The sequence below is a fragment of the Mobula birostris genome, chromosome 10, assembly GCF_030028105.1.
Source record: "Mobula birostris isolate sMobBir1 chromosome 10, sMobBir1.hap1, whole genome shotgun sequence".
NCBI classification, from domain to species: Eukaryota; Metazoa; Chordata; class Chondrichthyes; order Myliobatiformes; family Myliobatidae; genus Mobula; species Mobula birostris.
This window is the reverse complement of record NC_092379.1, coordinates 76,465,674-76,484,422: the sequence shown is the minus strand read 5'-3', so window position 1 is coordinate 76,484,422 and position 18,749 is coordinate 76,465,674. Positions and strand designations below refer to the sequence as shown.

General features: G+C 39.9%; 1 protein-coding gene across 15 annotated transcripts in view; it reads right to left on the bottom strand.

Moving 5' to 3' along the window:
• Nucleotides 1–234: 234 nt before the first annotated feature.
• Nucleotides 235–18,749, bottom strand: part of LOC140204125 (ETS-related transcription factor Elf-1-like) — a 303,788-nt gene continuing 285,273 nt past the window's right edge. For all 15 annotated transcript variants that reach the window (XM_072270508.1, XM_072270511.1, XM_072270512.1 and 12 more), the window contains 6 exons: nucleotides 9,623–9,730; nucleotides 9,062–9,241; nucleotides 7,381–7,464; nucleotides 4,435–4,627; nucleotides 3,843–4,259; nucleotides 235–2,691 (listed from right to left, as the gene is read on the bottom strand). In XM_072270508.1, the coding sequence (XP_072126609.1) occupies nucleotides 1,767–2,691; nucleotides 3,843–4,259; nucleotides 4,435–4,627; nucleotides 7,381–7,464; nucleotides 9,062–9,241; nucleotides 9,623–9,730 (1,907 nt within the window). In that variant the 3' untranslated portion in view covers nucleotides 235–1,766. The remainder of the gene's footprint in view (nucleotides 2,692–3,842; nucleotides 4,260–4,434; nucleotides 4,628–7,380; nucleotides 7,465–9,061; nucleotides 9,242–9,622; nucleotides 9,731–18,749) is intronic.

Genomic DNA, 18,749 nt, shown 5'->3' with positions numbered 1-18,749 from the left:
TATAAAATTACTGTGACATAACATCATTTTTACTTTTTTTTATATAATGGTGGGTTTATCATTTAAATTATCTTCATCACCTCTTTAGGTCTCTTCAAGTCCTTTGCTAGTATTACTCTCTTGAAAAGATGCGTTACGTTCTTAAAGCCAGCAGCAACCCCAATTACCATGGTCTACCGAGTGAAAGCTGCAAGTTCCAAGCATGTTTTTAAAACAAAAAAATAGATAATGGTCTAATTTGTAAAACAAAACAAATTTTATTTTTTTTCATGTAATCCTCTCTCTCTTCCACATGACTTTTTTCTTGAGAGGCTACAATATCAAATTAGACCTCTGAATAAAGCATTCAATAGAACAATGCTATAAACCACTAACAAACTGATAGGAAATTCATCAAAACAGGAGCCCAAGAGGAAATTTGTAGCATCAGGAAACGTATAGAATTTGTATTATCAAAGATAAATATTTACAATATGCTTTTGGAAAAAAACCTCTTACAAAATATCCCAAGTTCACATTTTTATCTTGAAGATTTCTCTTCATATCACATATGAAAATATAACATTCTGTAATTAATCTACAAGGAATTAACAATTTAGATAAAATATTCATCTTGTGGTTTATCATCACCATCATCATGGTGAGCTAAAATTACATTCAATAATATTTCCTAAATGTTAAATTTCTGGCAAGAAACAGAGCTCTGATACAATGTTTACAAAACATAAATAGGTCATATTAGGGGAAAAGAAGACTTAATTGTATGAAGGCTGATCCAAATTAAGTTGTTTGTTTACTTAAAATGGACATTTCATTGTTTTTTTGCAAATGTGTAGGGACAAGAGGATGATGTAAAAAAAAGCACCATTAAGCACTTTATGTTAATGCAGTGATTTCAATGACATAACTGCAGGAAATTTGATGGAACTCAGTGAATTATTCAGTTGTAGGCACATCACATGATTGAAAACAGGCAGACAGACCTGAATTGGATTTACACCTCTTAACACAGAGTTCTTAAACATCAGTTTAATTAGTTCTCATTCTGTCAGCATCAATTGAGGGAGAAACCAAGCTAATGATTCACATTAATGATGAATAATTAACCTGAAACAATAACAATTTCTCGCTGTTCATAGATGTTATCTGATTCATTGATTATTTCAGCCCTATTCTTAATTCCAATGTCCAACACCTGCAGCATTTTGCTTTTAATATAACTCTCATTCAGGTTGATTCTGGAAGCCTGAAAGCATTAACCCAACCAGTGGCCTAACGGTACAGAACTTAGACAACTGGTCAGCAACATCAATGCTCAGGTTTAAAGGTGGCACTCCCATGCTTAGTTGCTTCCAGAGAGAAATTTAATCTAAAATCCCACTTGAAACATACACTTACCCTTTACCTATATGGTAATAATGAAGAAGGGCCTTAGCACTTCAGTTCAAGGAACTGCTTGTTAAAAGAGGCAAAGAAGAATAAAGCTGGACTGAGACAGAGGAAGAATCTGTGTGGAGTTTTGATGCTGCACCAAAACTTACAACTAGAAAATCATTACACCATTTAGGTCCCTTGATTATTTTACTGATATTGATGCCTAGATTTAAAATAACGTTCTTTCAGATCGTAACTGACAATGATGGCCTGGACACAGTATTAAATATACTGAATCAATAACTGCTTATTTACAATCCTTCACATGATGAGACAGGGCAAATTCTAGTCCAACATGTAAAAGATACAGAAGGTTTTTTTTTCTACACTATTTACAGATCTGTCGGCTTTGCTATAGATGGAGCAGATATGGCACTTGGATTGGGAGTCACATTACTGGGATAGTTAAGCAAGCTTACTGCATGTGGAAAAGTCTGGGAGTTTTCCAGTTTCAGGAATGGCATGGTATCGCGTAGCTCCGTATCCATGAGAGTGTTGTCTTGATCACATTGGTGGTCTGTGTGCAGAGTTGATACTGAGCACTCTTCGTTGGCTTCCAGTTTCACTACAGGAGTGAGAGCACAATTCAGGCTGTGTGACAATGCACTGTTGAGGTTCTCAGAGCTTTGTGCAGTATTTTCAAAATGTCTGTCCATCCCTTCGATCTTTATCACAGATGTCGCAATACCATTGGGATTGCTCAGCAATACAGTATTGAGATGCTGATAGTTGGGCTCATCATCTGCAGGAGGACCAGGTTCTTCTACCATCCTGACTCCGGGAATGGTGGCATTTGAACTTGTGACCACAGTCTGAAATTCGGAAGTGTCCAGAATGGGCTCGGGGGGCTTAAGCACTGTGGCGATTACACTGCCTGGACGGTGAGCAACCACAGGCTGACCATTGCTGTTGAGGGTCACCAGTTGTGTGATGCCATCAAGAGAAGGTTGTACGCAATTACTTATGACTGGCTGAAATGCAGCATTAGATAATGAAAGACTGGTGGCAATCACCTGGGTCTGCTGGGCCTCAGTTAAGCCAATGCCATTTGTCACTGGGGGAGACAAAGTGGCCTGTATTGTGACAGTTTCCTTAGATCCCTCTGAACATGGAATGGCACGTAAAATGACCTTGGAAGGACAGCGGTCTGTTCCAGTCAGCACGGTTGTGAGGGGTATCGTCTGCAGCATTAGAGTACCGACAGCATGTGTACCAGAAGTCACCACCATTGGAACCTGGCTTGGGACGCTTATTGTCCTATTAGAATCAAGAGAAAAGAGGCATTCATTAATTAACTTGTTCTCTCTAATACAACCAGTCAGCAAGAAAACTAAGTTCAGGACAATGTATTTGTGAACAATTTAGCTGGGGACAAATGTTACACTTTGATATGAACAAAAGGAGGAAGGGAAAGAAGTTTCTAAATGTGCAAGTTTAGAAGCCACAGAAGGCTGAACAACTGAAGGTGCTAAAGCAAAGATCAGTACAATTGAGGAAGAAAGCAGAAAATAATTCAAAAGCTAATGGAATAATAGAACAGTTAGAAGCTAATGAAAAGTTCCCCTCCATGTCTATAAGGGATCACTCACTGGACTTCCTGCTTTTACTATGATTTCTAATTTATACCTAGCCTTCTTGTATATTTTATGTTCCTCACCACTTTACCCTCATATTCTCATTGATTAATCAATTTCTCTGCCCTCCTTTGCAAAATTCTCCTCTTAGACAAGGATGTACTGATTTTCATGTTGTATATCTGTACCTTAAAGGTAATTTTGATTTACAAATCCTCTGTTATCTCTTTAGGTGCTAATCACTACCTGTTTACTGAAATAATTTATGTCAGTTTCCTAAGCAACCGCAGCAACCTAGTCCTTCATAGTCTGCTTTGTTTAGATTTAAGACCCAAGTTTGAGATTGAACTACATTCTCTTCAAACCTAATGTAAAATCTACTGCGGTCTACTTCACCAAAATCCCCTTTACAAGAGCATTATTAACTCATTTTCATTGCATAATATTAGATCTAAAGCAAATGGTTCCTTAAAATGCTTTATACTGAAAAAAATTTTTACATCCATGAATTCCCTTTTCACCACATTATTGCTAATTTGACTTGTCTGTAGGTGGAATATTGGTCAGGGGAATTCAGATTTCAGATAAGTACCCAGATTTTGCTTGCTAAATTATAAACTGGAGACAAATTCAGTCAGCTTACTGAAAATGTGTGTGAAAACCAGATAAAATGAAATAGGATGCCCATCTAAAGTTCAGTTCTCATATTGATTTTGGAAGAAATTGAGAATGGTGTAACATTACATTTAGCGTCAATGCAAAATGAAAGAAACTTCCTCATAAAACCATTCCTGAGTTATAAATCGTTGCAATTACAGTAACATTTATTAGTACCTGATTGTCTGTACAGCTGAAGACATAGTTCCAGCAACCCTGGATACATCTGGCAGTCCCTGCTGAAGGACTTGATTGTTTTGCAGCGCCTGCATGGTTGATAAAATGGGACTCTGTGGCCCTCCTGTGTTTTGAGGAGGCTGAATCAGCGATGATGTGTGCTCCTGCTTGATGTGGTGCATCAAAACTGACTGTGGCACAGCTTCTATCTTGCCTACGTTCTGCAACTGTGAGACTCCACGGGTGATATTTTTCCTCTTTGTTGGTGACGAAGTATCTGATGAGGGGTCCATATTAGGTGCAGCATGCTTAGCTGAATCATCATCAATGACCACCAGGTCCTTGGGCATGTCCTTGAATTGGTACACCAGCCGCTGACCTTCTACTTTAGCCAAGATTCCCCTCTGGTAGTAATACCTAAAAGGAACAACTGGTTATTCAGAATTGAATTCAGTGCAATAAAGAAAACAGGCCTGGCAGGCTAATGAGGAACTGGCCTGAACTATATTTTCTAAATATCTCAAGTTAGACAATGCAGCAATCCAGCAGAGCAATTTGACACTGCCTTCATGCAAAACACAGCTTTACTCACCTCAAGGCTCTGCCCATTGTTTCATAGTTCATATCTGGTTTATTTTTGTGTTTGCCCCATAGCTTTGACACTGCTTTCGAGTCCACCAGCTTAAAAATACCCTTTTCTCTCTGCGTCCACTTAATGTACTTTGGGCAAGTGTTCTTATCTTGCAGGAGAGCCAGCAGGAATTCCCAAAGGTAAATAGTGTTCCCTAGAAAACAAAAACAAAGGTGAGGAAAATGTATTAACTATCCATTCTGCTACCATATATAATAAAGAAGTTCAATAAAAAGACATGGAAAAGCAGAATCATTTTAAGAGCAGAACAGTTTTTTTGATAAGGACTTAGCAAAAATGCTCCACGTTTAGCAGCTTCCCAATACTATTTTCAGGTTTGATCTGCCCGTTCACATTTGCTGAAGCCAACTAACTACCACTTTCAAGGATTCCTAGACTTCAGAGAAACAAAATTATTACAAATGCAATAAAATATCCATTGGTTTTTTTTGGAAAATTTACAAAAATCTCTTACCTTGAAGTCACTTTACAATGCAATAATTTCTTGGCTCCTTGAATGAAATATTAAGTAAGTAGTTTGCCATTGCTTTGATTAACACTAACTACCTATTCTAGACTTCACAAGGTTTATTGGTTTTGGCAAGGAAAGATACTGAATATTTTATGTAAAAATAGAAGCCTGGCTTCTGTGTGTGGAACCTTGCTGTCTGCAATATAGTAATAAACAATAGCATTTTTATTGGTGTTGATCAGAAACAGGGATTCACCAGTCGAGCACCTCAACTAGATGACAAAGCAAGTAAATACGAGCCTCGAGCAGCACATACAAAATAATGGGGGAATTCAACAGGTCAGGCAGCATCTATGGAGAGGAATAAACATTTGGTTTTGGGCTGAGACCCTTCATCAAGACTGTAAAGGAAGAGGGAACTGGCCTGAATAAGGAGGTGGGGTAGGGGAAGGACTACAAGCTAGCAGGTGAAGATGATTGCAACACATTAAAGTTTACCACCAATGAACTCACTATATCACACCACAGACGGGATATCCAATAAACAAATAAGACTGACCACATAGGGCATTTATGAAGGAATTTGAATAAAAATGTTAGTACTTTTGGAAATTTTTCAGTGAATACAAGGAAAATCTTATGTTGTGTTTGAACGTAAGCTTTGGTGTGTGACAATGTTTACAATAAAAATTCAAGGCTTTGCCATTTACCATGAATTGATGTAACACATGAAATTGCACTTAATTTTAAAATTACTGATTTTCTATGACTTCAATTAAGTGACAAAAATTAAAGTGAAACCTTGCTCTACTTTGAGTAGCTAGCACATCGACATGCAAGAGGATGCAGGACCACAATAAATTATGTAGCTGAATTCTTTATTGATACTTCTTACTACAGATTACACAGCACAGGAAGAGGGAAGTTTTATGTCCTTGATGCGAAAAGTACGCCATCCCAGAGATGAAAGCAAAATGGTTCTGGTGGGTACAGTATATTGATGCAGGTTAATACCATCAGCACAAAATGGGTTAAACTGACAACTTTATATTTCATTTCATAGTTCACAATATGGGAAGTGACCATTTGGCCCAGCAAGTCTATGCCCGCTTTTGGAACAATAACATTCCCCTCTTATTTTCTTATAACTCATTCTCTTTCACATGCCCCTCCACTTTGATTCTTCTAGTACTTACTTACGCAAAGTATAATTTACAGTAGCCAATTAACCACTAAATGTCTTTAGGAAATCAGACCTGTTCTAGTCTAGAGAAATTCTGGAGAGAAGTTTTTTCAACCCTATCTCATATTCTTAATTGCCATTTAGAACCTAACCCTCTGGTTGCTCTTTTTGGCACCTTGGGTGATGTAAATTTGCACTTGAGTCCGACTAAATGTCGAACATTATCTTTTGCCTTTCTCTTGGCTAGACGATTGATTCTTCTTAGGTGGAAAGATGCTGCCCCACCCACTCACGCTCAATGGCTTAGTGATATTATGGCCTGTTTAGACCTCGAAAAGATTGATTATTCACTTCTCAATTCTGACATAAAGTTTCATAAGGTATGGGGACCTTTTACTTGAATATCTTCATAATTCTTCTTTAGGGTAAGTTTATCCTTTTTTGTATGCTACAATCCCTTACTTTCAGCTTTTTTTTGTAAGTTATACGGTTTTTTGTTGTGAATTACATTATGGTTTTGGTAGTCGGCGTTATGCTTCCTTTTTTCCTATATATATTTACAGTTTTCTGGGGTTGAATGTGCTGATTGATTTTTTTTCTTTTATATGGAAAGTGGTTGGCCTGGGTTTTTCTTTTTCAGTGGGAGGTTGGGGTGGATGCTAATTTTACGTAATTCTCTTTTGGGTGCTTTTTTTTCTTACTGTTATGAATTACATATTGGATTTGTTTGTTTTGCACTGTATAAATCTCCATTTTGTTGTTGGGTTTTTTCTTTGTAGTTTCTTGTAGAAATGCATAATAAAATTAACTTAAAAAAAAGAAATCAGAGAAAGCCCACAGAGAGAATGTGTGATCTCCATTGACTCCACTGAGGTGTCACTGCAGCTCTAACTATGGCCATACTAGGAAGAAATTTAAGCTACTCTTAGGTGTAACAGAAACCTCTGCTAAGCATTAGAATGCTTGACCGTTCAGCTTTTCCTTCTAGCTCTGTGGTAAGTGCAAGTTGTTTGAGCTCTTAAGTTTAAGACCGATAACGCTGAACTCTGGAGAGAGAGAGAAGGGGGAGGGAAGGGGGTGAACAAGTGACAGAACAGCAAAAAATTACAAAAGATAAACAGCTTTTGCTTTGTCAGCAGATCCATCACTCAGGGTTAACACAATATCATGTTGCTGATGATACAAAAAGACACTGAAAGATAAATCACAATGTTTGTGCAACTGTTGAGCTATCATGCTAGTGATGCTTTACCTTTCCCATCCTTATTTTTCTTTTTAATTGGAAGGTGCGGAGCTGTGACAGGCGAAGATGGGCGAGAGGATTTCATCTTCCGACCTGGAAAATCAAATCACATCACTCTATGCAAACACACAGCATCCTCTGATTAACATCACCATCTACACTACAGCATGCTCCAACATGTGGCAACCACACACCACTAATAATTACAAACGCAATCTGGAGAAAATTCTACATGCATGGACATCCGCCACTGGCACCTAAAGACTACTGACAATTTAAAGAGGCACTAATTAACTGGGAATTTTAATTTCAGGACTAAAACTCTTTTGTTTTGACTAAATGTAAAGTGACTTGACTCAGTGTGTTAAAGTAAAATGTTTCAATAAGTTTGCAGTTAAACTTCAATGTTGTAGATGCATTTGAGTGTTAATGCAAAACTAATACTATAACCATCAAATACATTAATGGCCCAAGGATGAGGAACACAATCTTACTGACTGAATGAAGTCTGCAATACAAATTTGGTTTTAAAGCCATAAGGGAAAACACAGAAACGTCAGTTACACTACCTTATGAAAATACAATTGTGTGTTGACCACGTAATATAATTATACTGTTTTTGATCCTGACAAGGGAGGGTCCGGAGTGAGTCATGTTAACACTGTTCAGCTAAGGATAAGGTGCTCCATTGACTTAAAAATATGTGCATTGTTCCAGAGTGGGGGGTAAAAAACAATTTCTTGAAGTTGGCATCGAACAAACCTCAGATGTACTTTTCAGTAATCATTTGGCAATGGCACAAAACTGGGTGGGATTTTGAGTTGCGAGGATGTTTTAAGGCCATGGTGCATGTTCAGCGAATAGACAAATACAAGGCTGGTGCAGTATAATGTAGCTAAATTTTAAGTTATCCACATTGGTAGGTAAAACAGAAAGACAGTGTATTACTTCTGTGATGAAGGATTGGAAAATGTTGATATACATGGATTTCCTGGCATGTTAATAGATGACAGCAAGCATCCTGGAGCAGTTTTAATCTCCTCCCCCAAGAAATAACATAGTTCTCACATATGTATGTAGGGAAAGTTTCACCAGGTGTATCACTGGAATAGCGGAACTTTCATTTGAGGAGAGATTGAGTCGCATAAGGACGGGTGTTTAGAAGGCTGAGAAATATACACAGTTTGAATATGGCCAGAAAGACAGATGAGGTGAGGATGTTTCCCACTGACCGGGGGTCTAGAACCAGGAATGTCTTCACCATCTCAGGACTGAGTTTAGGACAGAGCTGGGGAGAAATCTCTTCAATGGATGGTGAACCCATGGAATTCCCACCACAAGAGGCTGTGGAGGCCAAACCACTGAATACATTTACAAAAGGTGAAGAACAATTTCTATCTATTAAAAGGCATGAAGGATTATAGGAGAGAATTGAGAATAACTGAGCTGAGAATTGGTTGTGATCATATTGAATGATAAAGAAGACTTGAAGGGCCAAATGGCCTACTCTTGCTCCTAGTTTCTATGTTCTTGTGAAGCAACAGTATAGTTTTATTAAGTGTGCAATTATATAACTAGAAGTTACAAGTGAAATAAATAACACTGCAAAATTGTTTACAAAGTTGCTCCACTTCAGCACCTCTGGTTGTTTCTCTTTTCCCATAAATACTATCCTCAACCTTGAGCTTACCTTTCTTTTTCCTTTGTTTAAGTGCATTTTTTCTTGGAGAATCACTTGTAGAATCATCTTCATCAGCTGCCATTGGAGTTGAAGATCTTTTTATTACATCAGGGATTTTATCTAATGTGGTAGTGACTTGCAAAGCAGAGTCTGTGATTTCTCCATCCAGAGGGTGTGTAAATCCATGAACTAAACGGCATTTTAAGAGGAAAAAGAGAAAAGCGGAAGAGGGGATAAAATTAAGGTTTTGACAGATATTGGTTTGAGCATTTATAAGTAAAACATGCCACAAATGTACCAGTACAGTAAAATTTTTGTGCAGTGTGCCTATTGTTCTCCATTGCAATACCTAAACACTTTACCACATGTTAGTTTTACTTTTTGTACAATCTAATAAGTACAGCAGCAAGGTTCCTTCATAAGATCCATAGGACTTCCCATTTATTTAAAGATATTGAGGTTTAAGCCAGAGACCCACCCTTATTCTGTACAGTTAGTATTATGATAGGAACATACTACTTCAAGCAGAATACAGAGCCAAAGTGGAAACCCAAAGAAACTAAAACTTACACATTCTCTTTTCATCCAAGATAGCATTTGGGGATTCCATGTTAAGAAGTGCTTCAGCAGCCTCGATTGTCTCCATTGTCTCGTCTCCATTCTCGCAGGAAGCTTCCACTGTAGGTCAAAGAATTATCAAAACAAGTTAGCAAAGAGTAAAGAATTCCCACAATCACAAAAAGAAATGCAAAGAAAGTAGGTAATCTATGAAGATCCTTTCTTTACTGATAAGTCATGGTACTTCAAATGTATTTTCAGGTTCTCAAGTGTGAATAAACATTCTGTCACTCTGACTATTGCCACACTATCCCCAAAATCACTCATCATCAGGGAGGAAGATTCACAACTCTCTCCTAATCCACACATTAAGACTATGTTATAAGGACATAGTTCCTTCATGTAGCTCACAGCCTCATAAATAGAATGGGAGTCTCAGGCTAGGAAATTATAGGCTGGTCAATTTACTTTTCCTGCCCTGACAATAGCCTTACAAATCTGAAACAACCACAACTGAATTCCTTCTGTAAGATGGTGACTAGAATGGTATGCAATGCGCTAACTGTGAAAACACTGATGTTTTATATACGCAAACACGAGGAATTCTGCAGATGCTGGAAATTCAAGCAACACACATCAAAGTTGCTGGTGAACGCAGCAGGCCAGGCAGCATCTCTAGGAAGAGGTACAGTCGACGTTTCGGGCCCAGACCCTTCGTCAGGACTAACTGAAGGAAGAGCTAGTAAGAGATTTGAAAAGGGGAGGGGGAGGGGGAGATCCAAAATGATAGGAGAAGACAGGAGGGGGAGGGATGGAGCCAAGAGCTGGACAGGTGATTGGCAAAAGGGATATGAGAGGATCATGGGACAGGAGGCCCATGTAGAAGGAAAAGCGGGGGGGGAACCCAGAGGATGGGCAAGGGGTATAGTCGGAGGGACAGAGGGAGCAAAAGGAGACAGAGAGAGAAATAATGTGTGTATATAAATAAATAACGGATGGGGTACGAAGGGGAGGTGGGGCATTAGCAGAAGTTTGAGAAGTCAATCTTCACGCCATCAGGTTGGAGGCTACCCAGATGGAATATAAGGTGTTGTTCCTCCAACCTGAGTGTGACTTCATCTTTAAAGTAGAGGAGGCCATGGATAGATGTATCAGAATGAGAATGGAATGTGGAATTAAAATGTGTGGCCACTGGAAGATTCTGCTTTCTCTGGCAGACAGACTGTAGGTGTTCAGCAAAACAATCTCCCAGTGTGCGTCGGGTCTCGCCAAGGGAGGAACAACACCTTATATTCCATCTGGGAAGCCTCCAACCTGATGGCATGAATATTGACTTCTCAAACTTCCGCTAATGCCCCACCTCCCCCTCGTACCCCATCCGTTATTTATTTATATACACACATTCTTTTTCTCTCTCTCCTTTTTCTCCCTCTGCCCCTCTCACTATACTCCTTGCCCATCCTTTGGGTTCCCCCCCTCCCCCTTTTCCTTCTCCCTGGGCCTCCTGTCCCATGATCCTCACATATCCCCTTTGCCAATCACCTGTCCAGCTCTTGGCTCCGTCCCTCCCCCTCCTGTCTTCTCCTATCATTTTGGATCTCCCCCTCCCCCTCCCACTTTCAAATCTCTTACTAACTGTTCCTTCAGTTAGTCCTGATGAAAGGTCTTGGCCCGAAATGTCGACTGTACCTCTTCCTAGAGATGCTGCCTGGGCTGCTGAGTTCACCAGCAACTTTGATGTGTGTTGCAATGTTTTATATAGTTGCTTTTACACTCTACAGCCCAACCACTGAAGGGAACTTCAGTGAGCTCCTTCACCCATTGTCTAACTTTCTGACTGCTCTCGAGTGGATGTGTACAGTCCTCTTGCTCCGATGGGACATTGAATCACTGTATTTGGCCATCTCAGGCTTCTCCAGATTGAATCCAATTTGCTAGAGATATTTCCACAAATATTTTGTTGTTGCTGGGAACCTTTTCCCTCATGGTCAAGCTAGTTTTTTAATGAAATGCAGACATCCAGATTTTGCTCCCAGCATTTTGTGCAACCCATTCTGACTTTCAACAACAAAAAAACAAGGGGTCTAATTTTGAGCCCCATGCACTCAACATTCCAGTCACACACTTACATTTACTATTATCCTTTGTAGCTCATTTTGGATTAAGTTTGCCATTGATCCATGGATTCCACAGGTTTTAATTTATATAATCTTCTCAAGAGCTTAAAATTCACAGAGCCTGCATCAACCTAATATGTCAAGCTTTTGTTAAGCACAACCACCCCTCAACATATACATGCTGACTACTCTTGTTTAATGACTTTCTGAATGACAATATTGCCTCAATAATTTGCCCATGACCAAAATTCAGCTGACTGCTCAATGATTATTTTGCATTCCATTTTGTCCCTTTCCTGCACCTGACACCTATTTTAGAGACTTTTAGAAAAAGATATTCAGAGTCTGCAGTGTTTCTTACCTATTGTTAATGATATTAAAATTACTTTCTCCTCCTCTGCTCTCAACTACAAGTCCTCCCAATCTTTTGTGAAGTCAAGGGCAATATGCTTGTCACATCTACCTCTTTGCTTTCTAATAGGCCTTTTCCCCCGTGGTAAATTGTTGTCTAATTATGGGGTTGTAGGCGTGTTGACAAAACTCGACACGAGTGTAATTACTTCTAACATACACTTGATTCCCTCCACAAAGAAATGGCAATGTCACATAGATGTCAGAGAAAAAAAAAATTCCCAAAACGTAATAGCATACAATGTAACACGTAACATACATGGCAAACTTAACCCTTATCGGTCCGGGTGAATTCTGCCAAATGAATCCCTACATGGTGCCTTTGCCCACTGTGCCCATACCAGGTGTTTTACTGATCAACATTAAACCCATTTGCCTGCATTGGAGCTACATCCTTCTATGCCTTGCCTCTTTACTGTAAGTGTCTGCTTCAAAGTATCTCGAATGTATTATTTATACCTGGTTCCACCAGCAACATTGGCAGCATGATCCAGTTATAAACCACTCACTGTGAAAAAAATATTACCTCTCAGATCCTCTTTAAAACTTCTTTCTCACCTTAAACCCATGTGCTCTCATTTTCGACATCTCAACCATGGAAAAAATAGGTTATGATTATCTCCACTATCTAGGTATCCCACAATTGTATATAGTTCTCCCCAGGGAAAACAAGCCCAGTTCATCCACTCTCTCTGCCCAACTGAACTCCAATCCAAGCAACATCTGGTGATTCTCTCCAGTGCAATCCCATCGTCCTTACAGTGAGATGACCAGAAATACTCACAATACTCCAAGGTGGCCTACTCAGTGGTTTGTAAAGTTGCACACATAGCGTTTCAACTGTTATATCCCATGCCCTGCACTATGAAGACAAACACGCCAAAGGCTTTCTTCACCACACTGCTTACTGTCTGGCCTTAATTCAGGGAACGATGGACTTGGACTCCTAGATTCCTCTGTTTATCAATATTCCTTAGTGTCCTTGCATTTACTGTATATTTTTGTTGTTCCTTTTCACACCTTGTAGCGCATCGGGAGGCATTTTTGCTGTGTTTGTAGCATTTGACTGTTTTTTTATGAGGCTGAGTTGTTAGCTCGATGCTCAGCCCAGCACGGATATAAAGTGTGCAAGGAGCTGGTGGGATTCTATCTTGGATTCATTCATCTTGAAGTCCAGTGCTGATGCCACTACACCACTGGCCATTTTACTGTACATACACTATCCTTATACAATTATCAAAATGCAGCAGATTGCTCCTCCATCTGCCTGCACATGCCCAAATTTTCATCTGCTCATATTCCTGCTGTAGCCTCAGACAGCAGGCGATTCTGCAAAGGCTGGAAATCTGGAGCAGCACACATAAAAGCGCTGGGTTAGCTCAGCAGGTCAGACCAGCACCACCGGAGGGAAATAAGCAATTGATGTTTAGGGCCGAGACCCTTCATCAGGACTGGAAAACAAGGGGCAGAAGCCAGAATAAGAAGGCAGAGGCGATGGGGAAAAGTACAAGGTGGCTGGTAAGGGGGAAGGAGGGGGGTTGGGGGAAGGGCTATGATATACAAAGCTAGCTGATGATAGGTGGAATGGTGTTTACTATTTCTGCCATATGTTGTGAAGTTTGTTCTTTTGTCACAGCAGTATAGTGCAATACATTAAAATGTTTTAATAAGAAATATATAAAAAATAAATAAATAATGCAAAAGAAGGAGCAACCTAGTGAGGGAGAAAGAATCTAATAAAAGAGGACAGTGGGTCAAGGAATAAAGAGGATTAGCTGGGGAGCCAAAGGAAATGGATGGCATATCATGAGAGCAGGGGAGAAGAGAAGGTGTGAGAAGGCAACCTCACTTAGTCTCCCCACTCTCTTATTCTGGCCTCTGCCCCCTTCCTTTCCAGTGTTGATAAAGGATCTCAACCTGAAACATCAATTGTTATTTCCCTCCACAGCTGCTGTCTGACCTGCCTAGTTCATCCAGCATTTAATGTGCGTAGCTTTAGACAGCTTTCCGCGATATCCATAACGCCACTGGTTTTCATGTCATCCAAAATTATTCTTAACCATCCTCTACATTCATACTCAAGTAATTTATATCACAGCAATCAAAGGTCAAGGGACCCAGATTCTGTGTACCACTAAACTCTGTGGTACACCACTAATCACAGATCTGTATTCAGAAATATATCTTTCCACCACGACCCTATAACAAAGCCAGTTTGAATTGAATTAGCCAATTCACCTTGGAACTTATGTGCCTCGACCTTCCAAGCCAGCCTACCATGCTTGTCAGCTACTTTACTCAAGTCTGAACAACATTTACTTCCTGCCTTACTCAATCTACTTTGCTACATCTGCAAAACACTATCAAATCAGTACAACAGGACACCCTGCACCAAAAGCCATACTGACAATGCTTGATACTCCCTACCTTACCAGATGTACACCACTCCTATCCCTTAGATTTTTTTCCCAATAATTTCCCTACCACTGTTCTTTAGCCTACAGTTACCTGGATTATCCCTGCTGTCCTTCTTAAAAAGAGGAACGGCAATAGTATCCTCTAGTCTTCTGGTACCGCAGCTGTGGCTAAATGATGCAAAGAAATCACCATCTGGGCCTCAGTGTTTTCTCCCTTGTTTTCCATAGCATTGAGGAGCAGATTTCATCTGGCCTCGGGGATTTATCTACTCATGCTTTCGAAGTCATCCTACAACTGCGCCTTCTCAATACTGACATGCTCCAGACAATCAAAGAACTCCTCTCTGAACTCATTATATCTTTCTTCTTAGTGAATACAGATAAAATATATTCATTTCAAACCTCATCCACATTCCCTAGCTCCATATATAAATTCCTCAAATGGAAGCCCTCTATCCTCCTGCTCCTAATATACTGATGGAATGACTTATGATACTTCTTAATCTTTCTTAAGTACTCTCCTATACCCTCTATATTCCTCAAGCTACATGCGTGGTTATAGTTTCCTATACCTGTCATATTCTTTTGTTTCCAATTAAATCATTAATAAGCTTCGTCATCTTAATTTTCTCTTCTTTTCCCATCATCCTGATTCTGCTATCCCTGAACTCCAATAACGCTCTTTTAACCACCTCACACTTATTAAATGCTGTTTTATCCCAAGCTGATTTAAATCCCTTCCAACAGAACTGTTGATGTGGGCAAATCCCACCATCTCTAGAACCACTCTTAATGCCCAGGAAGCTAAGTGCCCATTTACAGCGTCAACCTCCGAGTGCTCCTTTACTGCATTCATCAGCTTAAGGCATCCGAGACTGATCCGGAGATCAATGAATTTGAGGTCTGGCTTTTAATTTTCCTTGGTACCTGAAATTTGCCTACAGGTTCTCGTTCCTCAGTCCACTTCATCATTCTCGTTCCTCAGTCCACTTCATCAGTGAAAATACAGACCACTCTGTTCTCCTTGCTGAGAATTTCCTCAGCCAGAGACCCTTAGAAATCTAAAAATTATGCAGATGCTGGAAGTCTGAAAAGCAAAGCAGAAAATGCTGCAGAACATTTGTGGAAAGAGATATATGTAGGTTGAAGACCCTTCCTTGGATGCATCTTTGATCCTGGCATCGATTGAAATGCTGCACAAGTAGTTAGCAAGTACCATAATAAAAAATGACGTCAGTCACATTCCAAATCAAGCTGTACAATTGCAGCAATGAATTAGGATTGATGAATGGCCACAGGCGATTTTTTTTTTTACAAAGAAACAAATAGCAATATAATTGGCAGGTTAAAATAAAAATCATCCCACACCCTAGCTGCAATGCATAACCCAGTGCTTAGTCTGAACAACCTACAAGGGCAATCAAGCTATTAAATCATAGGGCCCTCAGGACTTAAAGGGAATGCTAACTAATCACACTACTTTTTTGTATTTTTGGCAGCAACACTGACTTCTCAGCTCGAGATGGAGCCCTGGTGACAATCTGCAAAAGCTGCAAAGAAGCAGACAAACAAAAATAATGATTCAAGCAGTTTGCTGAGATTACTCAAGTATTGCCAACAGACTCCTGTCTGTACTGCAACAGACAAGCCAGCTGAAGAGCAAGACAGCTCGCCCCAATAGCCTCAGGTTGACCAGAAATAGTTTGCATCAAGTTGCCAAATATAAACATTTCTCAGTCAGAATCTGATGTGATTCTGTATCACAGCCAAAGCCTTCCAAGGAGTAGGAATTTTGATTGATTTTTATTTGTCTGGTTTGCCACAGATCCCAGTTGTGAGCTGCTTCTGTAGCTATGCCCTCTGCTATGTGTCACCAAGGTGGAACTGAAGGGAAGTTAAACCAAAACTACATCCACCACTGCACCGAGCGGAAGAGTGAGGGAATGTGACAGCACTGGTGGGTTGGTCAGTAGTAAGGTGTTAGTGCCACCACTGGTGAAACTACATGTAAGGCAAAATACAAGAGCTCAAGCAACCCCAAAATACTGGACCCCACCTTGTTTTAACGGCAATTCCGATGATTTTGCACTGACAATGCATTTTGTGAGCTTAACACACAGAGATGCCGCTGTAAATCCAAAGGTCAATCAGAATAAATTTCTGTTTTTCAGAATGGTTTAAACATTGTATCCTTTTTACTGGAGGTCAGGAGATTTAAGAGGAATACTGACTGCATCCTTTTTAGAGTCTAGTTGCTAACTGACAGACATGCAAAAGATAAAATTACATCGCAGGAGCTAGATCTCTTTGGCAAGTCATAGAATCAGGCATCTTAGAAGGATTAAAAATTAAACATGAAATGTTGTTAAATTGTTTGTACATATTCCTTTAAAGGCTAAAACCCGCAAATGTTTCACATTTTCCAAACCATTGCCGAGGATGTTTACAGGACAGCCTGCCAATCAGGATCTTAGGCATGTCTGTGGGAATGTCATAAGAAAGCACATACATTCTGACTACAGCATTTAACACAATGAAGAGATCCCCCAAAAAAAGTCAGTGATATGTCTCGAGTGCTGATGTACTGCTTTAATACATTTTTGACCTTTTCCATCAACAAAACAGGCAGAAATAATTACCGGGCTTCAGGCTTCAACTATCTGAAAATTGTAGCCACATTAAATAAAGACTCATGCTCTTCCACATTTTAGTGTATTTAAATGTGTCATGAAAACACTTGTTATTTCTTTACTTATTCATAAATAGCCTCCTTTAAAACAAAATGACAGTCAATATACGAGTAAGTCTTCACAATTCGTCCCCAAAGACTTCAGGCCCGTAGGTGTGAATTTTTAAAGATCTTTACCCAGCAGTGTAGATAAATAAATTACTCAGACACCCTCAGAAATAGTTATACTGTGCAATCAAAATTCAGTTCAATCACTGTTCTCAGTCAAGATATTAAAGGCCATTTCTCCCAAAAGCTTAAAGTTAAATCACAAACAGGAGAAAATTGGCAGATGCTGGAGATCCAAGCATCACACACAAAATGCTGGAGGAACTCAGCAGGCCGGGCAGCATCTGTGGAAAAGAGAAAACTGTCAACGCTTCAGGCCTGATGAATGGTCTTGGCCTGAAACGTCGGCTGTTTACTCTTTTCCATAGTTGTTGCCTAGCCTGCTGCGTTTCTTCGGTTATTGTATGTATAGCTTAGTAGAGCTACTAGGACTTGATGTTTCAAGCCCTATGGTAAGTCGGCACTCTCGATGTTGGCAGTGGGCTGGGAGTGATGACAAGGAGGGAGGGTAGGTACGTCATCGGGGTCATCAGGTGGGCACCCTCCTTCTTTGACGTTTTGTTGATAAGCCCACGACATCTCCAGAGGGCTCAACGGTGCTACCTGGCGTCCCAGATACACCCCCCTCAGTTCCATACCCTCCTGTCTTCATCTTGCAGCCCAGTTGTTGTCTTTCCTTTTAATCTAAATCCAATTGCTGCTTTTTTCTGCTGCATTTGACAAGGACTTGATGGCTTGTTGGAGGGAGAGACTCCTCACCCCCATCTTAAAGTTAAAGCCTTTCCAAGAATTAAAATATCAAGGTCTTTGATATTGTGAAATATATATTTAATTATCTAAGTTTGCACCTCAGCAATATTTATGTGAGGGAGGAATTAGATCAAATTCCATTATTCCTTATCTAGCCACCGGGTTAAAAGATCATGGCGTATGGTGCCTCCATGGGGCATTTTCTTTGGCATGCAAGGCTCTGATTAGGAAAGGGTTTAGGAGTTGAAGATACCAGAGCAAGGCATGAGAACTGAGGATTGGGTTCATGGAGATACAGGCAGTACAACATTTCAGGGAGGGACTAAGTTAAAACACAGCATCTTAGATAGAATAAAGGCAGAGGGATTAAATTAAGGAGCTGCCGTTGCTCCTCCAGCTCCCCACAATGCAGTAAATCAGAAAACATGTCTTGTAGAGGGTGAGATAAAGGTTCTATTTCCATGCCGTATGATTCCATCACTCTAATATTGCAAAGCTGAACCGTTGGTAGGGTGATTACTAACAACAGAACACGTCTTAGTGGCATGGACTGATCTCCAGAGGTTCCACAAGTCCATATTTATCTTGCTCAGATGTGGAGGGCGTATCTTCCCGGTGTAAAGTGCATAGCGCGGCAGGGACACAGT